This window comes from Camellia sinensis, chromosome 8, assembly GCF_055761805.1.
Source record: "Camellia sinensis isolate YWXY chromosome 8, ASM5576180v1, whole genome shotgun sequence".
Lineage (NCBI taxonomy): Eukaryota > Viridiplantae > Streptophyta > Magnoliopsida > Ericales > Theaceae > Camellia > Camellia sinensis.
In genome coordinates, this window is record NC_138968.1 from 108,650,641 (window position 1) to 108,670,977 (window position 20,337).

The following is a 20,337-nucleotide window of genomic DNA, read 5'->3' on the forward strand; positions in this document are numbered from 1 at the left end:
ATGCCATTTCATCCATAGCATTGTGTATGCTCGGTTGTGTGTTACCTCGTGCAACGTGTATGCCATTCCATAACATTGTGTATGTTAGGATTGTATCTTAGTTGCATTTCATGCATGTCATGCACATTGCATCGTGTTCGGGATAGGAGTTAGCCCGGGCACGGGAAACGAGGTGCATTTCGTACTCCGAGTGACGGAACGTGTCTCAATTCCCTAGTCACCGACACTCCGGATTATCCATGATGGAGTTAGGTTTTGTTGTATTTTCATGTGCATTCATTTCATATTGAGTTGTGCAATTCGACTCCTCGGCCATCATGCATCGATATGCGTGATTGGTGGCACGAGGATCGAGACATGCATACATTTGTGAAAATACATTGCCATGCCCCTTTCCTGCTCTCTGTTGCAGCAAAATGAAGAATCAACAACTTTTCAGAGCTTGGCACGCATTTCAAGAACAGGTGCAAACAGAGGCTAATTGGGGCATCCCAGTGGATTTTCGCGCAAGGCAGCCTAAACATACATCATTCATCAGAATCAAGGCAGTCCCTGGCTTGCACGCCAGTTTTACAGCTTTCTTAGTTAATTTGTAAATTAATTAGGAATTTGTACATTATTTGGACTGTATTATTTGGACTGTACTATTCTTTTATTCGGGACTGTATATTTATTCGGACCCTCTGCGCGAGGGCATGACTGTAATAAGTGTGCGTGTGTGTGTTGTATGTCTTCCAACCCCACGTCTTTCTCCCTTTTATTTATCCGCTTATGATGGTTAGATTAGGGCATGTTTCAATTAGCATACAATATGATAGCATGTTTGCATTCATTCATCTGTTTTGCATGCATTGTATTTTCAATTCCAAATTGAATACATGTTAGCTGTAGCATTTCATATGCCATGTTTAGAATAGCCGAGCCTACTATAGTTGCACTTTTGCATGTGTTGCATTAGGCATTTCTGTATAATTAGGATCATGCATGGATTTCTAATGAGCTTCTTTTTTGGCTTGGAGTACTCGGTGAGTTTTATGCTTTAGCATCCTTGCATGCGTGTGAGTGACTGCCATGAATAGCATGCTTACCATGAGGCTAATTGCTTATATGACATAACTGCCTGAATGCCTGTGGGTGAAGGTTGGGTTACTTGGATTGGAATAAATCATCAACTGTTTGTTTTAAAGCCCACTAGATAGTGGCAAAACCATCTTTTCTAAGCCCACCCGAGGGTGGCAAAATTTGCATTTTAAGCCTACTTGCGAGTAGCAAACCATCTTTCAAATAAACAAACATGAAATGTTTTGTTCCAATTCAGGCGATCCAGTCTATACTTGTATGCTGTGCGCATCACATAGTAATCTAGGCTAATAACCAGAATATGAACACACAATGTTTTCAAAAATAGATATCATGGTTAGTAGAGGCCGATCTTTGATCGGGCGAGCGGGGGTGCTCACGAAGTGACCTTCCCCAATCGTACCCAAGTTCCCGAGCCGAGGCAACTTTGGTGATGACGGACACGTGGCCTTAGGCAATGAGTCAGGGTTTCCTAAATTTCCCACAAAATAAAATATTTAGGTGGCGACTCTGTATCTGGCAAAGCAGTCCATGTTGGGCACTTCTTTCAAAAATCTGTTTTTTTCTCAAAACGATTTGCCGGATTTGGACTCTTTGGTTCAGATTTAGAACCGTGACAATTTGAGAGTCCTGAGCTGTAGTGACCCCAAATGAACGGAACGGGAGTTCGTTCCTCCCGGGGCGTTCGGGGATGTCTACTCTTGGGCTCGATTTTTGGAACTCTTTTATGATAAGTATTTCCCACAGTGCATGCGGAATAAGAAGGTGACAGAATTTGAGACTTTGAGGCAAGAAAACAAGACAGTGGCAGAGTATGATGCACAATTTTTAGAGTTAGCCCATTACGCACCACACATGGTGGATACGAACTACAAGAAAGCAAAAAAATTTGAAGGAGGACTCCGGAACTCGATTCTGGATAAGATTAATGTGTTGAAATTGCCTACCAATGTCGATATGTTGGAAAAGGTGATAGTGGCTGAAGGTAATATAGTTGCTCAAAATCAGGCTTTTGAGTGGAGGGAGAAGAGACAGAATGCGCAAGCACCAAGGGGATTTGTAGCATCACAGAACAAGAAGCCGAACTTGGGAACCTCTAGTACTTCCGCCTTTACTCGTGAATTAGCACCAACTTGTCCAGATTGTTGGAAAAGGCACCTGTAGACGCGCTCCCGGGAACTCTCCGATACCCACGCTGCGACGGCATGAATCTTGTTTTGTTCTGAGCTACTACTACAGTTCGGACTCAATGTCGCGGTTCTGAATCTGATCTCGCAAAGTGTAATGCAAGACCGATAAATCACCAAAGAGTCCAAATTCAACAAATCGTTTTGGAAAACTGATTTTTATAAAGAAGTGCCAAACATGGACTGCTTTGCCAGATACAGAGTCGCCACCTAAATATTTTATTTTGGGGGAAATTTAGGAAACCCTGACTCGTGCCTAAGGCCACGTGTCCATTACACCAAAGTTGCCTTGGCTCGGGAACTTGGGTACAAGAGGGGAAGGTCATGCAATGAGCACCCCCGCTCGCCCGATCAAAGATCGGCCGCTACTAACATGATATCTTGTTTTCAAAAACACATGCGTTCTTATTCTGGTTATTAACCTAGAATTACTATGTGACACGCACAGCACACAAGTATAGACTAGATCGCCTAAGTTGGAACAAAGCATCGCATATCCGTTTGTTTGAAAATGGTTTGGAGTTTGCTACTTGCAAGTAGGCTAAATCCAGGATTTCAATGAATTGTTCCAATTCAAGCAATCCAACCTTCACCCACAGGCATTCAAGCAATTATATCAACTAAGCAGTTAGCCTCATGGTAAGCATGCTTTTATGGTAATCAATAACACACATGCAGTATCCTAAAGCGTAACCACTCACAGTGTACTCCGAGCCAAAACAGAAACTAGTTTGTAATCAATGCATGATCCTATTTCATGTTAAGATGGCTAATGCAACACAGGCAAAATGCAACTAGAAATAGGCTCGGCTATTCTAAAGGTGGCATATGAGATGCAATTAGGTAACATGTATTCAAATTGGATTTGAAATACAATGCAATTAGCATGATGTGCTGAGCCCAGTGCATGCAAGACAAATGAATGATGCACACATGCAAGCATAAGTATGCTAATTGAAAATGACCCTAAACTAACCATCAAAAGTAGGTAAGTAAAAGGGAGAAAGACGTGGGATTAAAAGACATTCACACACGCATGCACACTTATTACAACAATTCGCCCTCTCGACGGAGGGTCCGAATGAATAATACAAACCAACTAATTAACTAACTATCAAGCTAATTAACTATTACATAATCGAATTGAATAATAAGCAATCTACTTACTAATTATTACAAGACTTAATTAATTAACAAATTAACTAATTAGATTACAAAACCAAATGCTAACTAACAAGTAAGAAAAACAGTAAACAATGTTGTTCCAGCTTTGTTTGACGAAGAAAAAGGATGCATGCTCGCACTTGGTTTCTCGCCTCGAAACACCTTCCGATTGCTCTCTTGGAGGCTCTGCTTGTAGGGTGTCCTTGAGAGCTAGCTACTGGATCTTACCAAAACCATGCTGAGGAGTGTACCAGTGGCCTAACGGCCATGGGGAGCTTCTGCCGACCACCATACCGGCCAAGAGTAGGCACTGCCGGTCAAGGATGAAGGGTTACTGGCCATCTGCAAGGCACTGCCGGCCACTGGAATGCTGCAACACCAAGCTGCAGCAGAGCACAAAATAGAGAAAAATGAGGGTCTCCCAAGGGTATGTACGCACTATGCCACCCCCATATCACCTCGAAACATCAAGGGAGAGGCATAATCGGATCCAAGACCATCAATCACGCATCTCGATGCATGATGGTCAAAGATCCAACTTGTGCATTTCAATGTAAAATGAATGCACAAATAAACATATAAAGCCTAAAACTCTATCATGTGTCATCAAGAGCATCGGCGACCGAGAATTGAGGCACATTTCATCACTTGAAGTATGAAACGTCCCTTGTTTCTCGTGCTCGGATTAACACTTAATCCAAACAACAATGCAACACAAGCATGGCATACACAATGCAACCTAAGCATGCAAACATGCAATATGACTTAAGCATGCAAATATGCAATGCAATATGAACAACCTAACAAGGCTAATGGTATGCACAATGCTAATGCATGCGACAACTAGCATACACAATGCCATGGACATGGCATACACAAATGCAATGATACAACATGGCATACACAATGTGATGAACTGCAAGGCATACACAATGGACTTAAACCAAAAGGGTAAACCTCAGTCATACCCAATTTAGTGGCCAATAGTGTTGAAATGATGGTATGAAAAGTATGAAAAGGCAAGGCAAACATACATGCCAATTGGCTCAAGGATTAAGGCACAAAGATGCGACTCTTAAGCACACTTAAAGAGTGACAAGCATCGATATATGAAAACACCATAAATTCTAAAAACATGCATGGAATGGTGCCAAACCATCCTAGCAAGACAAGCATGGCATGCAAGAAAGCTCAAAGCTTGAAACTAGCAAAGGGAATTAAGCCATGGCTATACAAAGCAAGCCCCAAAGGGGCAAGGGAATCAAAAACAGTCCCAAGGCAGGTCAAGGTGAGACTAAAAACATGCTGGAACATAGCCAAAATAAGCTAGAACACAAGGCCAAAAACATGAAGCATGCAAGGCTACAAAAGGGGTATTACACTACACCTATTAAAACCAAAGATGGCATGACTTGGACAACATAAAACAGAGTTACATCATGTCAAAATAAGCCCCAAAAACCTACTGAGATGGCATCCCAAAGACCTAAGCATAGAGGCATGCACAATGATCCGTTCATGAGGCATAAAACACCAACTCTTCAAGGCATTGAAAGCATGACAAAGGCAAGTGTATGACTATGAAATATGCACTGATATAACACTTCAAATGATGCCAAGGCATGCAAACATCACAAGTTAATCATGCAAGCTCCCTCAAAACTCAAGACTAGTCAAAGTATTTACACCATAGCTATACAAAGCATGAGTGATATGACCATGGCAGCCCAAAACAGTCCTAAGATAGCCCAAAATATGAATAAAATCATGCTGGAACATAGCCAAAATATGCTAGAATGATGAGCTAAAACCTCATGCATACAAAACTAGTAAGCAAGATTTGTTCTACAAGTACATGAGCCACTCAAGAGACCACCCAACCAGCTTTAGACAGAGTCATGAGATGTCAAATGATGATCAAAAACCCATTGAAATGGGGCCAATACATGCTAGCAAGACATGCTACTTTGATGAGTCACAAATGGGATTACACTACACATACAAGATGCATGCACAAGGTGACCAAACCAGCCATGGACAGAGCTAAGGCAGGTCCTAAAAGTCACCAAAAAGTGCCTGAACTAAGCCTCAAAAGTATAGAGATGCATGCTCCTTTGATAGGCTAAAAACTCAAGCAAACAAAACAAAAAGAGAGAGGGGGGACCCCCCTTTGATTTGAGGCCTTAAAACCACAAGCTTACCACTGAAAATCCACTGAATTTTAGTGGCTAAGAGGCCAAACAAAGACCAACACAAAGGCCTTAAGGCATGGCTCAAAACAAGGCCAAACAAGGAAAACAAGAGGGTAGAACACCCTTAACACCAAAGAGGCCTTAAACAATCATCAAAAGCACTTAAATACAGAACTTTTTTCAGTTGAAAGCAAGGCCTAAAACAATATGCAAGGATGGCCAAAGTGGGATACAAATAAAAGCCTAAAAAAGGAATATGCTCACCCTGCAAGCACCCGACGAGCAATCGAACTTGTGGCTGGATGGCCCTGCAAGCACAACCAAGTCTCGAGGACGGTCAAAAATGGGGTGTCTACAGCACCGCGGGACTTGTTATCGGGTAACTGGGGCTTGCTTCAAGTGTGGAAAAACGAGACATTTAGCAAGAGATTGCCCTCAAAGGGACCGGCAAAATGGGAATAGAACTATTACAAGTTCAGCCGGCTCAACTCCAGCTCCAACTACAAAGACAGCTGCAAAATCCACCAATACCAGAGACAATGCTAGACAAGGGAGAGTATTTGCTCTTATTCCTGGTGATGTGCAGAATACTGAGGCTATGGTGTCAGGTACATTTCCTATCGATGGTCACTTTACTTATGTATTATTTGAATCGGGTTCTACCCATTCTTTTGTGTTAGAAACCTTTGCTAGTAAATTGAATCGACCTAAGGAATCATTACATTATGTGTTATGTGTTTCTTCACCATCGAGGGGCTCCATGTTATGTACATTCATTTATCCTACCTGTGAGATCATTATTAGGGATGTTCTGTTATCCGCTAATTTGTTGCCGCTTGACATGGCTTATTTTAATATAATTTTGGGGATGGATTGGCTACGTAAATACCATGTGACTATTGAGTGTATGTCTAAACAAGTCACATTTCGACCCCCGGGGCAATCCAAATTTATGATTATGGGACATGGGGTGATTCCACCGCCGTACTTAATCTCTGCCATGAAAGCAAGTAAGCTACTACAAAAGGGTTGCCGAGGGTATTTTTGTAGCATTTTGAATGGACAACCAGCAGATGTGTGTGTTGATAACATTTCAGTGGTACGTGAATTTCTGAACATTTTTCCAGAGGAGTTACCAGGAGAGTTAGCGGACCATGAAATTGGATTTATGATTGATATAGTACCGAGAACCCAATCAATTTCAAAAGCCCCTTATAAAATGTCATCGGCGGAAATGAAAGAGTTGAAGATACAGCTGCAAGACCTGCTTGATAAAGATCGCTTCTCATTTTGGCGCACCAATTCTTTTTGTCAAGAAGAAATATGGGACACTCCGGTTATGTGTTGACTACCGGGAGCTCAATAAGGTAACTATAAAGAACAAGTATCCCTTGCCTAGGATCGATGATCTATTCGATCAACCCCAAGGTGAACAAGTCTTTTCAAAAATAGATTTGCGATCTAGATACCATCAGTTAAAGGTGAAAGCCGAAGACATTGAGAAGACTGTTTTTCACACCTAATACGGGCATTATGAATTTTTGGTTATGTCGTTTGGGGTCACTAATGCACCGGCGGCCTTCATGAATTTAAGGAACCGTGTTTTTAAGCCATGCCAGATGATTTCATAGTTGTGTTTATTGATGACATTCTCATTTATTTGACAAACACGGACGCACATGAGAACCATTTACGAATAATTCTGCAGACACTTCGAGATAAGAAGCTATATACGAAATTGAAAAAGTGCGAGTTTTGGCTACGTGAAGTGGTGTTTTGGGGGCATGTAATTAGAAGGTGTTTCTGTTGGCCCACACAAGATAGAAGCCATTGTGAATTGGCCAACTCCTACGAATGTAACAGAGGTGCGTAGTTTCTAAGGCTTAGCAGGGTACTGTTGGAGGTTTGTACAAGACTTCTCCAAGATTGCAACATCGCTTACCCAATTGACCCAAAAAGGGGTTTTGTTTGAGTGGACAGAATAAAGGGAAGTTGTCTTTCAGGAGTTGAAGACAAGGTTAACTACAGCACCAATTCTTGCCTTACCATCTGGTACCGAGGGATTTGTGATTTACAACGACGCTTCTTATAAAGGGTTAGGCTATGTACTCATGCAGCATGGAAAGGTCATCGCATATGTTTCTCCCCAACTCAAGACACATGAGAAGAATTATCACACGACTTGGAGTTAGCTGCAGTGGTCTTTGCTCTAAAAATATGGCGTCATTATTTGTATGGTACGACAAGTGAGGTTTACATGAACCATAATAGCTTAAAGTATTTCTTTACCCAAATGGAGTTAAATATGAGACAAAGACGTTGGTTAGAGCTTATCAAAGATTACGACTTGCAAATCCATTACCACCCGGCAAAGCTAATACAGTTGCGGATGCTCTTGGCCGAAATGGTATGGGAACTTTGGCAAGTTTGCTCACTGGACAGAAATAGTTGTTACTTGATTTGGAAAGAATGGATATAAAACTTGTGTTACATGGTCAAGACAGGGTATTAGCAGCAATGTCAGCACAACCAGCTCTTATTAAAGAAATCAAGCAACGACAAGTGAAAGATGAGTCTCTGAAGAAAATTTGTGTTAAGATAGAAACAAAGCCAAGGCTTGGGTTCATTCTTGAAAATTCAGTGTTGAAGTTTAAAGATAGATTGTGTGTCCCAAATGTTTCAGAAATCAAGAGAAGAATTATGGAGGAAGCACATATGTCTAAATTTTTCCTACATCCAAGTGATACAAAAAAGTACCAAGATTTGAAGCAAAATTTTTGGTGGCCAAGCATGAAGAAAGAAATTGCAGAATTTGTTTCGAAATGTTTGCAATGTCAACAAGTAAAAGCGGAGCACCAAAAACCGGTGGGTCTACTTCAACCTTTCCCAATTCTAGAGTGGAAGTGGGAACATCTGACAATGGAATTTATTGTGGGTTTGCCCCGACCACCCCGAGGTATGAATTCCATATGGGTTATTATTAATAGATTAACTAAATCTGCTCATTTTCTTCCTGTGAAAACTCAATATAATGCGGATAAACTTGCTGATGTGTATATGAATGAAATGGTCCGACTACATGGTGTCCCGGTTTCAATTGTATCCGATAGAGATCCGAAATTTGTATCTAGATTTTGGTAGAGTTTACAGGATGCCATGTGAACAGAGTTGAAATTCAGTACAGCATTCCACCCTCAAACAGATGGCCAATCAGAGAGAACAATACAAACGTTGGAGGATACGCTTCGGAGGTGTGCCTTAGAGTTCCAAGGGAGTTGGGAAACGTACCTACCATTGGCAGAGTTTGCATACAACAATAGTTTTCACTCAAGCATAGGGATGGAACCATATGAAGCTTTGTATGGAAAGAAATGCCGCCCCCCAGTGTGTTAGGCTAAAGTTGGTGATAGATCATTGTTTGGGCCTAAAATTGTACAAATGACAATGAAGAAAATCAAAGTCATTCAGGAAAGATTGAAAACTACTCAAAGTAGGCAAAAGAGTTACGCAGATCATCGATGAAGGGATTTGGAATTTGAGGTGGGCAATTATGTTTTTGTGAAAGTCACCCCGATGAAAGGGCACACAAGATTTGGCAAGAAGGGTAAATTAGCACCCCGGTATGTAGGTCCGTTTCTGTCATGACCCGAACCCGCCCCTATGGATTAAGGACATAACCGGCCAGTAATCAAGGGATTACCTACAGCCTCAAACCATTTAAGACATAACTCATCAGAGTAAAGGGGCCAAACGGAAGCAAATTTAAAACTTTGTCCATAAAGCTATGCTTATATGCACATCATAACATTTCACATAAGTATTCGTTAATAACTCACATCAAAAGGGAAGTTAACATACAAACTGTACATACATGATCATTCAAGTCTAAGTCAGTTAAACCCAAAGTTTATACACAAAAGTAGTTCAATGATTTCGCCAACGTAGCAAAACTATAACAAAGGAACAAAAGAGGCGAAGACAAGTCTCGTGCGTGAGACGTTGGGCTGACTCTTCAAAACCTTGAATGTTTCTCCCATATTTCACCGAGGCTGGGTTTGGACATCCCTTGGCTCACCTACATACACATGAATGAGCGTGAGCGAAAGCCCAGCGAATAATATCAAATAAAGAAAGTGCACGAATGAGATTCACATATATCCAACGGCCTTGGGCCCATTTGGTATTCTACTTCGTGTATTATTCAGTACATTAGGCGATTCAAGCCCGATTATATCAAACAGCCTCTGGCCCACTTTGCCCTTTGACGAACAGTCTCAAGCCCAATTCATTCATGTATATCAAACGGCCTTTGGCCCAATCATTCATGTCCAACGGCCTTCGGCCCATTCATTGGCCCATTCATTCATATCCAATGGCCTCTGGGCCATTCATTCATATCCAACGGCCTCTGGCCCATTCATTCATATGTCAGACTATTATTTGTGTCAGACAATCATTCATGTCAGACTATCATTTGAGTCAGACTATCATTCATGTCAGACGGCCTTCGGCCCATTCATTCTTTCATTCACAGCAGACGGCCTTAGGCCCAACCATATGGCATAGAAAACATTTGTCCACAATTCAAATTAACAAACTTATAAGACTTATAGGGAAATAAGTAATTGGACAAATAACATACTTCAAAATATCTTTATTAAGATATTACTCACAGTGTTCTGCCGGTGGATTTGCCCTGGAGCTCGACCCTACACATTTAATGAACACAATGGGTCACAAACAATTCATTCTATTCTTAATTCATACATCCCTCTTGGGCTTCATTCTTATCATTTTAACTCATTTATGATGCTCAATGCATGCCTAAGAGTGCTTAGAAATGAAAGAGAATAGAAAATGAAACACATAACACCTTTACAAAATTTCTGAAACAGAGGTCCCCGCTCGAGCATGGGTTCCGCCGCTCGAGCGAACCCTCATGGTTTGCAAAAGTATTGGTTGCCTCATTTTTACGCTTGAGCGTGAATTCAGACGCTCGAGCTAAAGGTCACACTACATGGATCCCCGCTCGAGCGTGAATGTCCCCGCTCGAGTAGACGTTACTGACTGCAAAACTGTGGGGAGCTTGCATTTCACGCTCGAGCGGTGCTTTCCCCGCTCGAGCGGACATGCCAAATTCTGAGTTTTCCAGAACAGTTCTTGAGGCTCAAACTTGCATTCAAACTCAAATAACTTGCATACAATGACTTATACTTCACATGCAAACCTTCTAACATGATACAAATGCTATATTACAACATTATGAAGCTTAATTTCCATGAATTACTTACATACACACACGATTCATATCAAACCCATCATCAATACTTCAATTTCATGCATCCAACACTCATGCTTCTATGAATTGCACTTGCATGTGAACTACAATTCCATTTTCAACTCAAATGATACAAATGATGATCAAAAGCATGAATTTTAACCACAATTCTACATGGATCATATTTTTCATGCTCAATTATACAACTTCATGACAAATTCTTACATGCATGTACATATAAGCTTTAAATTCTTCAATTTCATTTCAATTGATGTTCTTGATCACCCAACTAGCTTGAATACACAAATTTACAAACTTATACTCATGAATTCATACTCAAGTACTTACCTAGAAGCTCTAATCACCTAATTTATGGTTAATTCTTGAGTTGATCTTCAAGATCTTCAAGCTTCTTGGTTAATTCTTCAACTTGAGCCTCCTCTCTCTCTCTCTCTCCGACCCACACACACTCTCTCTAGAGTGTAATATCAGCAAAATGAATTCAAAGAGTGGAATTGTGTGTATAGAGGCCTATTTATAGGCTCTCTTAGGCAAAGTGATTGGAACTAAATAATGAAGCTTAATTAATCGTTCTGAATCTAATTATTTTGATCCGAACAAACTTTTAATTAAATTTCACCGTAGGCTCTAAAAATTTTTCTAATCACAATGGCGTAATCAATTTCGGTTTCTGTGAGGATAAGGCCTTCAATTAAAATTCTAAAGCAGATAATCAAACAGATCTTCCTACGGTGAACAGATAGAAATTCAAAACCACATATATTCATATAAATGGCACTCAAAATCATATCAAGCACATAATCACATTTGTAATTATGATTAATTAGCATAATACGGAGCAGGGTTATCACAGCTTCAAATTCTGGAAAAGGTAGGTCCGATAGCTTATCGTATTGCTCTTCCACCGAGTATAGAACAAGTACATAACGTCTTTCATGTATCCTTGTTATGAGGTTACCTCCAAGAACAGTCCCATATTATAGATTACCATGAACTTACTTTGGATGACAACTTGATCTATGAGGAGAAACAAATTCAAATTCTAGATCGTTAAGTGAAACAATTGCGAAACAAAACAATTCTGATGGTAAAAGTTGAATGGCAAGAACACTATGGGAAGGAAGCCACTTGGAAGAGAGAAGAGGAAATGAAACAATGGTGTCCAGAGTTATTCTCAACTTGAGGTAAAAAAAGTTTGAAGGACCAAACTTCTTAAAGGAGGGAAGAGTGTAATAACCAGAGCCCCTCATATGTTTAAATCTCTCATTAGATGTTTGAATTATATAATTATGAAATTATATATGTCGATTATGAGAAAATCTGTTGAAATTACGACCTTTGGACTATAAATTGAAAGCCTTAGAGGCGCGATAAACCGAAATTGACTTTACAGTTATGATTAGCATGATTTTTAGAACATAATATGAAGGTTTGCAAAAATTTGATTCGTAATGAATTAAATTGATTTAATTTGGCCATAAGTCTTAATTAAACTATTTGGACCCAAAACTCAAATCGTGTAGATATAAGAGATACATATATGAGCCTAGGTTAACACTTAGACATATAAGATACAAATATCTCCTGCAGAAAGAGAGAGAAGAAGAGAAAGGAAAGAAAAAGGAGAAAACTCAAGTTAAGTTGGAGGATTGAAAGAAATTGAAGAATAACTCAAGGATTGGCTCAATGTAAACTCAAATACTCTAAAACTTTCCTCAATTGATTAGAATCAAGCCTTAGAATGGAGTTTTTAAACCCATAGAAGTTAGGATTTATGAATTACTATCATGGTTGGATTTATTTCATGAAATTGAACATGTAATCTTTGGATTTGGTTAAATAAAAGGTTGATCCTTAGGTTTTGAGTTGTTTTGAGTAAGATTGAGAGAAATTACCTTTTAATCTTTAGTTTCCCATGCTTTGAACTTATTTATGTATGTGTTTGTATATGTATATCTATGGTTGTTTTGATTAACCATGAAAAGATGAAGAAGTGGAAGAAAGGTAGCAATTTGTGTTATGTATGTACAATTAAAATGAGCTATGATCTAACTAAGCTTGAGGTTCATGTGTATTATGATTATATATTATATTTTTGAAATGGAACTTACTTGAAATAGAGCCTTGAAATGCCTTTGGAATGCTGAAATTGTCAAATTTTGGACTGCTCAAACAGAGTCCCAAACTGCACGTACGGGGCTCCCGGCCGCACATGCGGGATACACAGCTACACGTGTGGGGCTCATAGCCGCACGTACAGAAAACAGGGGAGGCAAATGTTGGCTTCTGAAATAATTGCGCGTGCGGCACGCCTCTCCGCACATGCTGTGAGGGACCTCCGCACATGCGGGAAGAGAGGGAAAATTCTGCTTCTTTCTGATACTGCTTTTGACCTTCTAAACCTGTTAGTCTGTATATTTTATATCCCCAAAATACGTAAAAATGAATAGAAAGTGAACGAAACGGAAGAAAGAAAAAAGGAAAAGAAGCTAAGAAAAGAATGCATTACTTATCAGTTTATGTGTGGGATGTGTAGGTCATTTGCTAGAAGGGACTACTGCACGTCCAGATCACTATGAGTAATAGTAGTGTAAAAATATATTCCCTTGTGTTTATTTTGATATGTTAATGCGTGATTCTCTGAAGTTATGTTTTATTTGAATGAATGAACTATAAGAATTGGAATATGGAATATGGATATGAGATGTGAATTATTTATGGTATGTTATTATTGGGACCGAGGCCGTTCTATTATTATTATTGGGCCCGAGGCTGTTCTGTTATTATTATTGGGCCTAAGGCCATTCTGTTATTATTGGGCCCGAGGCCATTCTGTTATTATGATTGGGCCCGAGGCCGTTTTGAAATGTATTGATGAAAAGGATATACATGTATTACGTACACGTTTTGCAAGACACATGCTCGTTTATATGCTTTATTACATTATTATTATTCACTATGCCTGGCTCATTCTTTGTTCATGTATAACCCTAGGTCAAACTCAAGCGCCTTTTTGTGGACATTTTTGGTTAAGCCCAACTGGAGTCTTTTTGTTTCTTAAGGAGTTCGGTGCCACATTTTTTGTAATGTTTTTGGTGGCTTTGTTGAACATTTTATGGTCATGTAACTTTTGAGTTATTAACTATTTGTACATATACCTGCCTTGGACTGTATTTATATCTAAACAGTGCATGTGAACTTCTCCGATTACAGGAAGTTGTGTAATGATCCTGGCATATACACCCAGCTCAATGGATGTTGTATTATTTAATTTCTTTCGCTTTAGGCCCCTTTGTTGAATAGATTATATTCTTAGATTTTGATTTGAGGCCTAAGTACAGGCCGGTCATGTCCTAAACTTTTAGGGGCAGGTTTGGGTCGTGACAGCAAACATCCAACACTTTGAAGAAAAAGAAGAAAGACATGCATTGAAGGAAAAACTTGTTTGATTACATCCAAAGGCACATCAGCCCAACAAAGCCAAAAGTGTTCAAGAGAAAAAGAAGAAAAGAGAAAAGTTACAACTGAAGAGAAAGAAAAGTAAAGAAAAAATCCTAAGTGTCAACAGCTTGGTTCACTGGCTAATCCGCCTCAGCATTCTGTCCACTCTTCTTTGCGACTATCTCAGCGTTGATCTCTAGTAAAGTTTGGTCCAAGCTCTTCTCGGCAGTGAGGACTTTGACGCCAAAGGTAGCCTTGTTAAGAGAGGCACTCTTGGAAACCTCGTCCCTATCGTCTTTAGTCAAGTCTAAGGCCTGATCATTCAGAGTAAAGGACTTGGCACTAGCAAAAACCTCAGCATCAGCTTCCCCTGCAGCCTCCTCGGCGTTGGCCTCTTCGCCATCAGCTTTTTTCTCGGACTCGGCAGGATAGGGAGGGAAAGACACATCAAGTTGGCCGATGTTCCTCAGGGGAAAATCATCCGGGACCAACAGCTTCTTAAGTGTAGCCATCCAACCCAAGTATTAGCCTTTGTTGCAGGCAAGATTGACTTATTTCTTGTGCTAGTCGCGCACGTCAGCTTACCCCTCCTCGTACGCCTTCTCGTCGGCGGCCTTGATCTCGGCATCCTTTGTCGCAAGGGCTTCGGCAAGTTTGGCTTCGCCTACTTTGACTTCGACAGCCTTGGCAACTTTGGCAGCGACCTTAGCAGCTTCAATAGTAGCCCCGACCTTGTTCTGAGTTGTCTTGGCAGCGCTGGCCTTGTCCATCAGATTCTTGATCTTGGCCTCGGCCTTGTAAAGTGAAGAAAGAAAACCCACAGCTTCTTGGGTCTTCTTGATAAGGTCTTTCTTTACAAACTCGGCCATGACCGCTTGGGAATGGGCATGTTGGATGGCTTGCAAGAAAAGAAGCAAGTTAGAAATTTTGTGATAAGTGTAAAATACTGAAATACGAAACAGTAAAGCAAAAAAAAGAGTTAAGAAACTTACCAAGATCAAGTGTTGCATCATCTTGGCAAAGTTTTCATATTGGTCGAAGTCGGCGATCTGGTTCATGTCGGCTGGAAGAAGAATGACCGTGGACAAAGTGGCGCTGACTTCGAGGTTCTCTATGGCACTATCACCGACTTTTAGAGGACGGTCACTAACGTGAACCTCGGGGAGCCAGGTTTCCTCGGCATAAAAACCATTCCCACTGTCAGGATCATCAGATCTTTGCCTCATCGGCGGAGATGCATCAGATGACTCTGCCTCAGCTGACCTCTTCTCGACGTCGACAACGAGTGGTTTATGACCCATTTCTTCAGAAGCTGCAGCAATGGTTACTCCTGGGCCAAGTCTGAAAGCTATTAGGGTAATCGGTGGATTTGCTAGGTCAGGCACTGAGACGTCTGAACCTCGGCATTTTCAGCTTCAAGTTCTGTCGGTAGGAGTGTTCAGAGGTCAGGGACGTCGTTGACGATGTGATGGAGAAATAAGTTGAATTGGAGCCGAGGTGGATGGCTCGTTCACGGGATCAAACGTGGATACCTGACCGGGCCTTGGCAAGGAAGTTGTTAGAATTGAAGTAAATAATAGAGTTTTAGCCCTTCTAGGGATATCGGGAAGCGGAGAGCGATACGTTGGCACGTAATTTAGTAAGATTGGGGCTTTGCGAACCTCGATTGACAAGTCAAAAAGTCGAACAAGATCTCGACTTGGAACGTATATCTGTCTGAAATTCTTTAGGGGCTGAGGAAGTTCTGCAAAAAATAGTAAGGAAACATTAGAATAGATAAAAGAAATAAATTTGTAAGTGTTAAAAAGAAGAGTAACTTTAGATGGCTAAGTTCTTACCCTCGTCTTCCCTAAAGACTCCTCGGCGTAGATGGTAGAGATGAAAGTCCCCAATTGCCCCAAGACAATCAGGTAGTTATCTCCAACACCTTTGTTAGAGTTTGGGAGGTTGGCTACCAGTTTATATGTGATGGATCTGGGTTTGAGGTAATAAGTGTAGCCACTAGTGGACTTGAGGCCACACATGGTGTAGTTGTATTAGATGTCGGCCAGGGTGATCCTAGCATTTTCTCGGTGAGACAGCTCAGCTGTGTCATTGATAACCCTAAACACATTAATGGCTAATTACATGTGGTTAAGTTTGTGGAAGTGCAAAACTTCTCGGAAAAGGATGTTAAGGGGAAATCTAACTCTGCCCTCGATTATGGATACAACTGGAAATGGCATTTAGGTTTCTCCAAGCATAATAGAATCCTCTTGACTAGCTAGCCTAAAGCGGACGTCGGCCAGAATGTTAAACTCTTGTCGGAAGTATTCTAATTTACTAGGTGAATCAACCCTCCACTTAAACATTCCCATGACCTCGGCTTAATGGATTATGGTAATGGTTTATGTTGGGGAAGGTTCTCAGTACCTAGGCGAGACCCTAATGAGCACTAGGGTAGAGGTTCTAGAGATCTAGGAAGGGTTTTGAAGCAACATTTGTTCAATTTTCCTAAGTGACTAGTTTCTAAAAAATCCCAATCCTAATTCTACGCAAGAATTACCAAAATGAACAAGACTCATGAGGCAAGAATCTAGAAACAAAGCCAGAAAAACAGAAGAAAAACATGATTCAAAATCAAGGTAAAGGCAAAAAAGAGCATAGATGCGGTCAATATAGTGACATATATTCCAAAAGATGTTGAAAGTGTGAAACAGTGATCAAAACTCATAAACACATAAATACAATCAGAGGCATTCACAGATTTCTAAGCATCGATTCGTGACATCTAATGATTGAGTGCAAGGTAGTGTGAAAGAAATGTGAACAAAATAGAGCACAAACACAAAGAATAGGGGATGCAGACTTGAAGGCAACACAATTGCAAATACAATGTGTAAAACAATATAGAATGATCAAGAAAGAGATACAGTCGAGAATAGTAAAAGAAACTGAGGCAAAAATGAAACAAAAGAAATAGGGGACTTATAGAGTAGTGCCGAGAAGTAGATTTCAGAATGAAGTTCACCAGAGTTAGACGATGATAATGACTAGAACCAAATGATGATAGGCTCGCTGGAGGAAATGAACAGAACGGTTACAGAGCTCGAATGAACAACAATGGAATCTAGATAGAGAAAGAGTCTGAAAAGATAGAGAGGTTGTGTTTGCAAAAGTGAAAAGATAGAGAGAGAGAGAGAGAGAGAGATGGGGGGAAGAGTTTTGATAGAATTCAAAAATGTAACAAAACCTGACTCAAATCGTCTTGGATGACGTGCCTAAGGTGATGTCAGACAGCGTGGCAGAGTTGATGTGACATAATGATGCGTGATGGGGACAAACCAATTGGGTGGTAACACGTGGATGAAATGATTAAGGTAATGGAGTGTGACAACTCGTACGCAGAGAAAGCTCTTGAAATTCTTGAACTAGTGGGGTAATGACCTCGGCTAGCGAAGCAATCTTGTATTTGAGATTTTGAAAGAAATTGATTCCTGGTTCTTGATTCTTAATGAAGTGGGCATCTGAGTCCTGGTTACTTGAAACCAACGAGTCATGATCTCAGTCGGAGAAGAACATTTATATGGCCGATGTGGTTAGAAATCAGACGATATAGGTTCCATTACCTCAAGTTGCCGAGGTAATAGAACCTAGGTGGCAGTTGTAGGAAAATGTTTTGTGAATGATGCCACGTGGTCAAGGTGCGACTGAGGTATCAGCCGAGGTGCCACGTAGGTGAGGCATGTTGCCGAGATGGTTGTAGTATGGCCGAGATATGGTGCGGTAATACCAGAATCCGAAGATATTTGGATAAGGGGCAAGAGTCCTAGATAAGAGGAGGCTTTTAGTCTAAATAAGGATAAGGCTCTTGAGGAGTTTATCTCTATCTAGCTGAGAATTCGAGATGAGTATTGTGCTTGAGTCCTATGAAGTGAGACTTCTAGAGGACTAGGGCATTGTTGGCTATAAGAGTGAGGCACCCTCGTGGGTCTAAAGTACACTTTATTTCGTGAGTTTAGTACTTATTTTGTATCTTTGAGAGATTGTTTGATTGACTTGATCGTCGGAGTGCTTCCAGGTGGATGAACCACCGCGGAATTCTCATCTTGTTGTTGGTAGAAGGTTGGCTTAATCTATTTTGCCGCATGCTCTCCAGGTGAGTTCCCTATTTGGTTGTGTGGTCAAAAATCAACATCCACAAGCTGGGAGAAGTTTTTTTAAAAAACCATTCTTCAATTCAATGCCTTTATTTGGTTTTGGTTACTACTTGCCCTCAAATTGTTCAAATGCCTTTGATTGGTTTTATGGTTATTACTTGCCCCAAATTGTTTGAATGCATTTAGTTAGTTTTAGTTTCAGCTTTTTGGTGGTAATATTTTATTCCGAGAGTGTTTTCAAATGGGTGGGTTTCTTGTAAGTATGTCATGGTAGTAGTTATGGGAGAGAGTGGATGTGGTGTTGGGAGGGAAGGTAGTGGTGTAAATGTAGATGTAGGTGTAGGTGTAGGTGTAGGTGTAGGCGGATATGGATGTGGATGTGGATGTGGATGTGGATGTGGATGTGGGAAGGTAACGGTAAGGTAAGGGGTGCAACTTTGGGTGAGTTTAACTTGAACAACTTGTGTTTAGCACGAATTTTTTTGGGTTTAGATAAGATATTTTTGAATTCAGTATGAATTTGGGTAAAAATTCAGAAGTCCAAATTAAATTTAAACGGACTTAGACAAAGACATCAAACAACCTGAGCAATATGAAACCAAACTATATATATATATATATATATAAATTATTAGCTATTACATGATATTAAAGTAATTTAGATCATTAAATCATATTGAATACATATTATATACATGAGAAACAGAAAATAAAATCTTGCATTTTTTATTCTCATTCTTAAATTGTAAAGACTACCATAACAGCACCTGTCTTACATTTATATAAATTATTTGTTTGATATTATCAATGATTTTTTAAAAATATTGTAAATAAAGTTTAATTTTAATAAATTAATAATTTAACTAAAAAAAAAAACTAAAATTTATGTGGAAGGTTGAATGGGAAATATGGTGTTGGGGGATGGGGTGGGTGATGGAGGTTATGGTAATGGTGAGAAGTGGGTCACTGCAGTGTTGGGTGGTGAAACTTGATTGTGTTGGTTTCTTTTGTTGATTAGGTTGGCTGATAGAGAGAGGAAAGATGAAAGGAATGAAGAGAGAGTAGAAAAGGGTAATATGATAATTTCTTGTCTGTAGTTGAGGTTATTAAGGTCATTATCATTTTTCTGGAACTTCTGTTTAGGGACAAACACTGACAGGGAGTGCAGTGTAATTTGTAAAAGGTGAAGGGGTATTTGTATTATACTCAAACCTCAAGGGATGTTAGTGTAATTTACCCTTAAATCTTTTATTTTTCATATAATATTAATTTAAATCATTCTTCTTCTTCTTTTTCTTTTTTTTGAGGGGGGGGGTGGGTACTTAAATGGATATAGGTTACTACTACACATACTCAAAGTTCGGAGATATGGAGACTTGAAACCAAGTTTTGAATAAAAAATTTGAAAGGCGTACTACTGAACCAACACTTGTTGGTTAATTTAAATCATTCGTCCATCTATGATGTCTATCAAATTTTTTGAGGAAATTTTGCCAAAACCCCCTCATTGAACCTTTGTTTGGTAAAAAAAATAGTCCAATTTATTTTGCTTCATAAACCCACTAAGGAGAAAACACATAATTGAGTGAGGACAAGGTAAAAAAATTTTGTTTTTTTTAGGGTAACATGTTACTATGAACCAAAGTAACATGTTACTATGAACCAAAGTAGCATGTTACTGTCAAACAACGTAACATGTTACTGTTACTGTTTACATCAATTTCCATGGTAATAATTTTTTTTTTTTTAAGAATTTCATAGTCAACATAGATCTTATTTGATAGATCTTGATGAGAATTTTAAAAATACTAATTTTATTAAAAACCAATAGCTAC

At 39.8% G+C, this 20,337-nt stretch overlaps 1 protein-coding gene across 1 annotated transcript; it reads left to right on the forward strand.

Moving 5' to 3' along the window:
- The first annotated feature begins 5,966 nt into the window (after positions 1 to 5,966).
- Positions 5,967 to 6,971, forward strand: LOC145797961 (uncharacterized). Its single transcript, XM_082885401.1, has one exon. It carries the CDS (start codon positions 5,967 to 5,969, stop codon positions 6,969 to 6,971), a length of 1,005 nt encoding a protein of 334 aa, XP_082741527.1.
- The last annotated feature ends 13,366 nt before the right edge of the window (positions 6,972 to 20,337 follow it).

Coding starts and splice junctions, on each gene's coding strand:
- LOC145797961 (XM_082885401.1), top strand. CDS start 5,967: ATGGGGTGTCTACAGCACCGCGGGACTTGTTATCGGGTAACTGGGGCT.